The 11,471-nt window shown below is 41.3% G+C and overlaps 1 protein-coding gene across 6 annotated transcripts in view; it reads left to right on the forward strand.

Moving 5' to 3' along the window:
* Positions 1 to 11,471, forward strand: part of LOC123232446 (sodium/glucose cotransporter 1) — a 76,132-nt gene that overhangs the window by 25,085 nt on the left and 39,576 nt on the right. For all 6 annotated transcript variants that reach the window (XM_044658892.1, XM_044658888.1, XM_044658889.1 and 3 more), the window contains exons 2-4: positions 2,493 to 2,597; positions 3,839 to 3,898; positions 5,204 to 5,308. In XM_044658892.1, coding sequence (XP_044514827.1) covers positions 2,493 to 2,597; positions 3,839 to 3,898; positions 5,204 to 5,308 — 270 coding nt within the window. The remainder of the gene's footprint in view (positions 1 to 2,492; positions 2,598 to 3,838; positions 3,899 to 5,203; positions 5,309 to 11,471) is intronic.

Here is an 11,471-nt window from a genome sequence, read left to right on the forward strand (position 1 = left end):
CTGACACACAATTCCACTGGATTTTACATGTATCATTGATTAAGACCCAATTCCATATTATTGATAGATGGACTAGAGTTATTGTTTAGTGTCTGCATCCCCAATAATTTCTCCATCAGCCCATGTGTTCAAGCAGTTGTTTTTCTTCTGTGTTTCTCCTCCCACAGTTCTTCCTCTGAATGTGGCTAGTTTTCTTTCTCATAATTCCCTCAGAATTGTCCTGGATCATTGCATTGCTGCTAGTAGAGAAGTCCGTTACGTTTGATTATACCACAGTGTATCAGTCTCTGTGTACAAGGACATTTAGATTTATACAAAACACATAGAGAACAGGTTCAAGGTGGCACAGAGCTAACCTGCAATTGAAACTGAGGTCTTCTCACTCCAACTTGGAGCTCTTTCCATGACATCATCTGAGAGGCAGAAGATAATGCCCTGCCTGCAGGAGAGAACCACCATCCCAAGAACTTGGCTGAGCCAGCCCTAGGTAAACCCAGAACTGTGACAGTGTCCATCTGGGGAGAATGGTACCATGTGCCTGTTGGAACCAGAGCCAAAGCTGAAGGAGAAGGATTCATGAGAATTAGGGATTAACCTGGGACAGTTAATCATTGCTGGTAATTGCACCCTTAATAACCTGGCATTAGGATTAATAATTCATCTTGAGGTAAAGGTGATAATGGGAAGATAATAGCCTGAGATAGCCTTGAAACTAAGATGGAAAGCTCTCCAGACTATGGCCTCTGCAGGGACTGACCCTGAACAACTAATCATTAAGCAATTAATGGACATTTATTAAACACCTACTATGTGCTGGCACTGTGCTGGGCTGAAGATACAAAGACAATGAATGAAACAAATCTTCCCCATAAAGAGATTACAATCTAACAGGGGAGACAGATGGACAGATGCAATAAAAGAAAGTAATTCCAAATAGACACAAAGTAGTTAGTGCCAAGGTAGTTTGGGAGAGAAGATAGTAGCAGTTGTTGGGATCAGAAAAAGAAGGTAACCATGCTTGAGCTGAGTCTTGAAGGTGGAGGTGAGGAGAGAGTACATGCCAACAATGGGGTACAGCCAGTGCAAAGGTGTGGAGAAGCTGATGAAATATGGTGTAAAAGGAACAGAGAGAGGGTTATTTTGGCTGGATAGCAGGGGGCCATGTTGTGAAGGACTCTAAAATCCAAATAGAGGAGTTATATTTTAAACTTCTTGTTTTTCCTTCATGTTTGAAGAGGACCAGTGATATCACAGGGTGATGTCTTGACTTGCACATGAACTGGATTACAGTGAGGCAGAGCTGCACAAGGTCATCAGCCTCATTTTCCCAGAATCTCCAAAGTCCAGAGAAAAGACTGATTTTTAGAGGCAATAGGAAGCCACCAGAATCTGCTTGAGTTGGAGAGGAACATGGCCAGATCTCGGCTTAAGGACATTTTGGCAGGGATAGACAAGGGAGAAATGAGCTTGGGAGACCAATTAGAATAGAAATATCAATAGTAATCTTAAACAAACAAACAAACTCTTCCATTTTAGAATCAATGCTAAGTATTGGTTCCAGGATAGAAGAAGAAGTTCTAAGCAATTGGGATGAAGTGACTTGCCCAGTGCCACACAACTCATAAGTGTCAGAGGTTAGATATAGACTCAGGACCTCTTGTCTCCAGGCCAGGTTCTCTATCCACTGAGCCATCCTGTGAACAGTAATCTTTAAAAACAAACCTTTTGCCTTCCATATTAGAATCAATATTGTACTTTGGCTTCAAGGCAGGAGAATGGTAAGGGCTAGACAATGAGGAGTAAGTGACTTGTCCAGGTTCACACAGCTAGGTAGTATCTGAGGTCAGATTTGAACTCAAGACCCCCTGACTCTAGGCCTGGAACTTAATCCAATGAGCTACCTAGCTGCCCCTCTTAATAGTAATCTTTTTTTTAACCCTTGTACTTCGGTGTATTGTCTCATAGGTGGAAGATTGGTAAGGGTGGGCAATGGGGGTCAAGTGACTTGCCCAGGGTCACACAGCTGGGAAGTGGCTGAGGCCGGGTTTGAACCTAGGACCTCCTGTCTCTAGGCCTGACTCTCACTCCACTGAGCTACCCAGCTGCCCCGCTTTTTTTATTTAATAATTTTTATTTTTTAGAAAAGTTAACATGGTTACATAATTCATGCTCTTACTTTCCCCTTCACCCCCTGACTTCCTCCCCACCCCCATAGCCAATGCGCATTTCCACTGGTTTTAACATGATCTCTGTAGCTTTTGACACTCTCTTCCCTTGTCCCCCAGGCCTGTTTATAGCTCTCAACTGAACTGTCTGATCCTCCTCATCCAATTAGGAACTAGGATCTAGACTGAACCCTGTCTGGGCCAGGTCTTAGATCTCTTGTCTTCTGATGGTGACCAGAATGAATCCAGTGAATGAAACCTTCATGAGATCATCTCCAGTGGTCCAGCATGAGGGATTCTGACCTTGGCTTATATTTGTGCTTTCAGATTGGTGCCTCCCTCTTTGCTAGTAACATCGGCAGCGGTCACTTCGTGGGACTGGCTGGAACTGGGGCAGCAGCAGGCATTGCCACAGGAGGCTTTGAATGGAATGTGAGTAAGACAAGAACAGGGAATGTTGGAGCAATGGGGAGCAGCTCGGAAAGAGACAATAAAATGGCATAGGCCAGAGGGGCCTTAGAACATGGAATGCCAGAAGTGGGAGAGACCTAAGAACAGGAGACATAGGGGCTGGGTGGGGGCATTAAAACATGGAATGTCAGTGTTGGAAGGGGCCTTAGAACAGGGGATATCAGAAGTAGGGGAGAAATTTATTTTAGGCAAGCTCCTCATTTTATGGAGGAGGAAATCAAGGCACAGGGAGAAGAAACAACTCAAACTATGTCATCACAAATCTGCAGTAATATTACTGTAGCTCTTTCTATCTTTCCCCTGACTCCACACATTTGCCCTATCAGTTCTTGTTGGTGATATGACTCTTTCTTCATTAATATTTTTCATTAGATTATCTTTCAAAGGCAAAGATGTTGCTTCATCTGGAGGTGAGAGGACTGGGGAGAGGCATTGTTAGCCTTGGGTCTCTATTGGGAATGTGGATCTTTTTTGGACCTTCTTGCATTGCCTGCCAAGTCCTCTCCCAATTGGGGCCATTAGTGGGGAGCCCTCCAGCGTCTGTGTGCTATCCAAAAAAATTTTTTTTTCTTTGATGTCTTAGATCAGTGATGGGCAAACTATGGCCCATGGGCCAGATGCAGCCCCCTGAAATGTTCTATCCAGCTGTGCGACATTATTTCTAATCTGACAAATACAATGAGTAGGATACAATACAATGAAACTTTGAAAGAGTTGCCTTAGAAACAGACTGACAGATGAGCATTTCCTTTCCGTTGGCCCCCTCTTTAAAAAGTTTGCCCATCACTGTCTTTGAGCAAGTCTCATTTTGACCTTTATTTCAGAGTGGGCCAAAATAGACATTTTCAGAATGTTTATTTAATTTTATTTTTATTGTCATGCAAAACCCACTTCCATATTGGTCATTGTTGTAAGAGCACACTCATAAATAACCAAAACCCCAAAATAAAACCATAGACACACCGATATGAAAGACAACGCCAACAGTTCTTTCTCTGGTGTAGAATGTGTTTTGTTCAAGGAAACAAGTCAAAGGGTAAGAAAGACTGAATCATGTTGTACTGGATGCCAAAGGGATCTCTACATCATCTTTTTTTCTTAGTTGAAACCCACAGAGGTCACTGGATTTAAGAGAATGCATAGATTAGGATGGGAGACATATTGTGTGTGTGTTTTTTGAAGGAATTCCTTCTTGGTTTCAGGCCCTGATACTTGTGGTTGTCCTGGGATGGGTGTTTGTTCCGATCTACATCAAGGCTGGGGTGAGTATTTGTATTCTATTATCTACCTGCAAATGCTAAAGATGGGCTAATAGAATTCTGGGATACATGGTTGACATTTCTCAGTGAGGGAGTAGAGAAAACTTAGCCCCTAATCTTTGGCCCTGAGTTCCCAAGGTATTGACAGCTCCTGACCACAGGATTTCATTGATGGAAAGGACCTCAGAAAGCTGGCAGTCCAACTTCTACCTGGATGAGAATTCCCTGCACATCATACTTGACAAGTGTTCATCTGATGTCTGCTTCCAGTGTGGGAGAACCTATCAATTAGGGAGAAAGTGAATGTATGTACATGAGAGAGATGGTCTGCCCACAGGTGTGCTTGTGAATGTGTGTGACAGTTTACATTTGTATGTTTATGTGGAAACGTGAGAGAATTTGCCTACAGGTGTAAAGGTGTAGGTGTTTACCTACAATTGGCCAAATGTGTGTATGGGCATGTCAGTGTGCACTTGAGTGCTGGTTTCCACATTTTTTGTGTGTGTCTGAGAGATTCTGAACATGTACTTGAAAGTGGGAATTTGTGGAAATGTGTGGGAGAATGGAGATCCAATTTTCTTTCCTCTCAACATCTTGAGAGTTGCCCATCTCTTACTAAATGCTTATTTGCTTTATGTATTTGTTTACCTTACCTCACTTACTTTGCCAATAGTCTTCTCTTTTCCTTGTATTCTATTCATCAGTACCTTTTTTCCTAAATCCTTTCCCTCTTTTCCATTTATACCTCCTTCCCCTTTCACATAAATTGTTCTTTGGCTTAATCTCCAGTTCTCTCAAATTTCTCATTCCCAAGTCTCTGGTCTTCTTCATAAGTCAAAATTCCTGCAGATCACAATTTCCTTTTTCTGCTTATTCAGCTTGCTTTCTCTCTTCTTCTGCTCCTCCCACCAAAGCTGAAAATGGTTATTGTGTGTTGTGAGAATATATATACATATGTATATATGTAGTATACATAACACTTTGCTCTTCAAAGTTCCCAGGGCTTGGTATTTCCAAATATGCATCTAAAGATACTTGTTTCCTTCTTTATCATATTCTATTTTTCATCTCTACTTGAATAGTATATGTAGTACATATTATCTTTATTATTACCTATAGACAAACAGGCCACTGGGAATCCCCAGGTTCAGACAAAGAAGTCAGAACTGATTCTGTTCCTGCCATGTCTAAACTATGACCTGGGAATTCAGAATTATGATGCCATCTTTAAAAGGGGAATTTCCTGTCCTTTAGACTTCTATGTGACCCTGACTAATACTGACCTCTTGTATTTTGCATGCAATACAGGTGGTGACAATGCCAGAATACCTGAGGAAGCGATTTGGTGGGAAGCGGATACAAATCTATCTGTCTGTCCTATCTTTGCTCCTTTACATTTTTACCAAGATCTCGGTGAGTTCCTGTCCCCTGACAATGTCATTTCAATGAATATCTTTGCTTTAAGTTAATCATGTCATCCAATTGATGAGAATTAAGGTAAACATACACACTGGTGGGGGCTCATGAGAGCCCTAAACAATTTAGGTGTGCAGAAGCACAGAGTTTTTTTGACCTAAGGGTAATCTTAAGATCATCTAGGATAATCACAGCCCTGTGATGTTTCCATCTCCTTCCCTTTTCTTCTTTCTCCTCTCCTCCTGCAATCCCCCTTCCTTAATAACTTTTATTTTTAGAACACAGTATAGTTTACAAGGAGATTTTCCCATAACAACTCCATAGTGTATTGTGACTATTTGTTGAGAAAATAGGTGTCATGACTTTCCCGTGGTCACACAGCTAAATTTGTTCCTTCAAGTGAGCCATGAGTATCAGTTCCTCAGAGATAAATGTGGGAATCTGGACCTCCAACCCAGATGTTCTGACTCCCACTAGACTGGTGTTGGTGAACCTATGGCATATGTGCTAGAGGGGACACTCCGAGCCCTCTCTGTGGGCATGCCTGCCATCGTCCCAGCACAGAGTTCACCAGAGTTCATTACTAGAAAACCAGAGGGATGTCGGGTGGGACGGCTCCATTCCACCTCTCCACACAGTTTGCAGTCTGGGCACTTGGTCTCTAAAAGATTCACCATCACTGCATTAGATCATGTTGCTACTTCTCCCCTAAGGAAGGGAAAAGAATGAACTTTGCCCAATGTCCAACTTTCTCCAACTTTGGAGTCCAATGAATTCTCCCTCATCAAGATAAAAATATAAAATTCTGCTTTACATGTTGAGGAGTCAAGAGGTTGAATTTGTCATTCATTTATTATCTCCTTGGAATTGTATAGGCTAAAAATATAAATGAAAACCAAAGGGATTTCCACAAATACAAGGATGTAGGAGCGGTTCTTCAGAATTTAAAGATTGGAGACTATAGATATGAGGACTTTCTCCAGTGATACATACGTCAATCCCTCCCAGGCTCAGAGTTCAGAGGGCCCTTGGAAGTCAGCTAGTCCAAGGCTCTTTTTTTCATATGAGAAAATGGAGACCAGAACCATTAAATTGGCTTGCTTGAAACCTTACAACCACTAAATAAGAGAGGCAGGATTTGAATTGAGGTCTTTAGACCTTGTCACTGATCTAAGATGATCAAACAGGGAACAAGGAAACATCAGTTTGGGGGCTGTGAACACAGTTGAGAGATTTTTCTCTTGGGGATAGAGACTGAAATCTTTTCCTCTACTTCACCTATTTCTACTGTCAATATATTCTGGCATTTCTCTTGTTTCTGTCCAAGCTCAGTTCAATTCAATTCAATCTTATCCAATTTAATTCAATTAAATAAATATTTATTAAATACTTTATATGTGCATTCATATATCTATCACTCAGTCAATGGTCAACAAGCATTTATTAAGGTCCTACTATGTGCTACAAAAAGAGGCAAACCCCCCAAATCCAGTCCTCGTTTTCCAGGAGCTTACAGATTAATGGTGGTGATAACATTATATATATGGAAATATGGATATAAATAAAGAATGGAGAGACCTGGTCTCAGAGGGTCAGGGTTCATATTTCTGCTGTTTATTATCTGTGTGACCTTAGTCGAGTTGCTTCCTCTCTCTGGGACTCAGTTTCCCCCAACTGTAAAATGAAAGGGTTGGATTCTATGGTCCATAAACTCCCTTCCATTGGGGACATTTTGTGAAGTAGCAAGAGAATGATTCTGGTTCCATCTGCTTGCTGATGCATGTGGTAATAAGCATGTTGTAGGAGGGGAGCTGGGCTCACCTTTCTCTGAAACCACCAAGTCCACAGTTCAACTGGTGATGAGGGGCTATGCATCACAGTTGCCATGGCAGACCACTCTTTGCCCTCTGATCCTGTGCTTGGGATAATAATATAAATTAACCTAAAAGGACTGGCCTTTCTCACCTTCACTCCAATCTCCTTTCTCTGGTTACTGATTAAGCTGGCCTCACCCTGGAGCACCCTGAACAACCTGTAGGGCTAGCCCAGGCTTGGATGCAGGCAGAAGCTATTTGGGTGCACATGAATTTGTCTACTGGGTTTGACAATGGCTGTGATGTTAATGGGGCTGGTCTCATATATGGGTGCTGTAGATGACTACCCTCTTGGTGGGATTTCACAAAATGCCATAATCCTCAAGTCAGGAGCACCCTCAGAGAGAGTCCAAACCATTCCTAAACAATAATCCCCTCTACAATACCCCTGAGAACTAGTTTTCCAATCTTTTCTTGAAGACCTCTAGGGGAGGAATCTTTTCTCTTCCAGGGCAGCCACTTTTAGCAAGCTCTTATACTTAGGAAACCTTTTATGACATCCAGTTTAAAGTGGTTTTTTGCACTTTTCACCTATTGCTCTTACCTTGGCCCTCTGAGGCCAATAGATAAAAATAATCTCTTTTTTTACAAGACAGCTTGTCAAGTTCTTGAAGAGAGCTGTCAGGCCTCCCTAAGTCTTCTCTTTTCTGAGCTAACCACCCTCAGTTTCTTCAACCAATCTCCATGGCTTGAAATTGAGGTCTTACACTATTCTGCTGATCTTCCTCTTGCTATTCTCCAAAGAATCCAGGTAGCTTCACCTCCAAAAGCATGCCTTTCCCAATGAACTTCCAGAGCCTGAAATTCCATCTACATGGTATAGAGACCTAGATGAACTCTTTCTCATTTTGAGCCTCAATTTCTCTTTTTTATAAGATGAAAGAATTGGACTTGATGATCTTCTGTCTCTAAACTCTTAAAATTTTTTTATGTATAGTTTTCTAAACAGTACTTTTATTTCCCTATATACCTCTTCTCCCACACAGAGAAGCATCCCTTATAAAAAAGAATAAAAAAGCAAAAACACACCAGCAAAATCAACCGACCTATTGGTTGTGTCTGATACTGTATACTGTATTCCATACCTGTAGTCTCCCACCTTTGCAGAGAGGTGAGGAGAGCTAGATGTATATTCTATGGCTCTATGCCCCAGATCAACTCCGTGCTCCAGATACAAAGGGGAGAGAGAGATAGAGAGAGTGAGAGACAGAGACAGAGAAAGAAAGAGACAAAGTGAGGACACAGGAGAGATAGGTGCCAGCTGCCCAAAGGAGTGAGGTGGTTAGGAGATACAGAAAGAGAAGACTGAAAGGTGAATTTTGATGACTTCTAGGTTCAAAGAATTTCAGAGTCCTCATTAGGAGAGTCATCCTTTCCAACATGAAGGAATCAAGAGTTCTGCTGTATTCCATCCTGCTCAGACTCCAGCTGGAGGTCTGGATTCTGTTCTAGAGACATGTTTTAGGTAGATTGTGAGTAAGCTGGAGAGAACTCAGAGGAGGGCAACCAAGATGAAGGAGGGCTTTGATATCCTTCCACATGAGGATCAGGTAAAGAAACTGAGCATATTCAACCTGGAGAAGAGAAAACTCAGGACCAATACAAGAAAGCTCAGTATTTGAAGGATCTTCAAACTCTAGAGAGGTTAAGACTTTTCTGTTTGGCTTCCTGGAAGCAGAGGTAGAATCAGTGAGTGGGAGTTGGGGAAGCAGATTTGGTCTTGAGGAAAAGAAAAACTAGATAATCAGCATTGGAATGAGCTGCCCCAGGAAGTCATGGGAGAATTTCTATGGCAAGCTGGATGCCCACTTGTCAAGGAAGCTATAGTGGGGATTTCTTTCTATTCAGACATGGATTAGACTAGATGGCCCCATGAGATTTGAAAAGAGTTTAATAATACTTGAGAGGGCATCTGACTCAACCCATATCTGAATAGCAATCCCCTTTATAGCATCGAGTGATTATCTTATTGCTTTGGAAACCTCTGTAATAATAGAGAGCTCATTATCTTATTAAGAAGTGGGTTCTGTCTTTGGTTGGTTTGGAGGGTTAGGATTCCTTTTTTCCATCAGAAGAGTAACATGAGTGAATGAAGAAAGGAAGGTGTTCACAACATACCCAGGCTAAGGCCAAGTGTTTTTTTGAGGCAGAGGAGTCAAGGAAGAGTAAGCCTCTGAGGTGAAGAATGAGCAAGGCAACAGCTTTTCTCTGCAACTTTTCCCTTATTTCTTTTCCTCTTTCATGTTTGGGTCAAACTTGGCAGCCACTGAAATCTCAGAGGTCTCTTCCAACTCTCAAATTCTGTGAGTCTGTGACCTGGGACCCATTTGGGAAAACTTATTGGAAGAGGTGACATTTCAGGCAGTATCTACATAACGAGAGAGTTGGAGACTTGGTTGGCTAGTAAAAGAAAGGGAATCCCAGCCATAAGGCCCAGATAATAGTAACAAAAGACATCCACATGCATTTCAAGGTTTTCAAAATACTCTACTTAAATTGCCTCACTAAAGTCTTACATCAGCCCTATGGTGTTATTATTATCATCTTTTTACAGATGAATAGACTGAGGGGTCAGAAATGAGAAGGGATTTGTCTAGGGTAAAGCAGGATCAGAATGTAGAGGGGGTAGAATTTTTTTCATTATCTTCCAACTTAGAATCAGTACTTTGTATTGGTTCTAATGCAGAGCAGTCCTTGTGGGAGTTAAGTGACTTGCCCAGGGTCCCACAGCTAGGAAGTATCTGAGGTCAGATTTGAACCTAGGATCTCTTGTTTCTGGGTCTAGCTCCAGCTATCTGATTGCTCTCTGGAATGGAGGTCTTTTTTATTCCAGATCTGTCCATCTGGCCAGTATGGCATAAACATCATGCTAAGCAAAATGACTGGCACATAATCAACGCTTAATAAAAGCTCATTGACTGATGTATTGATTGAATTCCTCAGCCTTAACAGATTTCCTAGGAAGCACCACGCAGGAAATTGGGAGCACAGGTCAATGGTGATTAAGCCTATAATTTTATCAATTGCATGTGATACCCAAATGACACTCTTGATACCTATGACAATTATTATCAGTAATCATAAACATTATAAAAATTTACAGTGTACTATAGTGATCAATTTGAGTCCTCAGGTCACAAACATCATGAGCTTTGACTCTTTCTTAAGTTGTACATCCATCTCATGCCTGGACTAAAAGGATGACTATAGCAATGACAATTTTGGGTTCCACAATTCAACTTCATAAGTACAAAATGGGAGAGTTTTGGCTGGATGAAAATTTATCTGAAAAAGTTTTGGGGATGTGAATGTACCAAAGGTACATTTTAAGTCAATAGTGATATGACTGCCAAAAAAGTTAATATGATCCTAGGTTTTATTAAGAGAGGCAGAGCACCTAGGACCAGAGAAATAATGCTTACACAGTATTCTGCCCTTATCAGAACTGCTGGGTTCAATTCTGAATGCCATATTTTAGGAAGGACATTGATAGACTAGAGAGTGTCCACAGGAAGACAACTGGGAGAGTGAAGGATCTCAAGATCATTTTGAAAGTGAGGACTTTTAGCCTAAAAAAGACTCAGCAACCATAGCTGTCTTCAAGCTTTTGGAAGATATTCATGTGGAAGAGGGATTGGGCTTGTGCTATCTGACCTTAGAGGTCAGAAACGGAAGCAATGAGAGATTTTTAAGAGTTAAATTTAAGCTTGAAATTAGAAGAAACTTCCTAACATTTTGAGGTATTCCAAAGTTCAATGAATTGCCTTAGGCAGGTAGAGAGCTTCCTGTCACTAGAAGGCTTCAATCAGAGTCTAGATGACCACTTATTGGAGATGGTGGAGGGAGTTTTCTCCTTAGACATGTATTGAGATAGATAGACTCTGCAGTTTCTGATTTGAAATTCTGTGATCACATTTTTTTCTGATGTGGAAACTAAGGCCCAGAGATTTTGAAACCGTGATCTCTTTTGTGGGGCAGATTAAATTTGTGCAACTTTAGAGAGGAAGAAGGAAGGACTAGGACCAGTGAAAAGTTAGGGGAAGATGGCATCTTATATAAGGAAGAACTTTAAAAATTGGAGCTATTTTTAGGAGCTTTTGGTCACTAGAGCTGGGGGAAGATGGCATCTTATATAAGGAAGAACTTTAAAAATTGGAGCTATCCAACATGAAGTTCTTTTAGGAGCTTTTGGTCACTAGAGCTGTTCAGGAAGAGGGTGAATGTCCAGTAGATCTGGATGGGACACCAAACTAAATGCTCTTCTTCTTCTTCTTCTTCTTCTTCTT

This window comes from Gracilinanus agilis, chromosome 1 (genome assembly GCF_016433145.1).
Source record: "Gracilinanus agilis isolate LMUSP501 chromosome 1, AgileGrace, whole genome shotgun sequence".
In the NCBI taxonomy this organism is placed as follows: Eukaryota; Metazoa; Chordata; class Mammalia; order Didelphimorphia; family Didelphidae; genus Gracilinanus; species Gracilinanus agilis.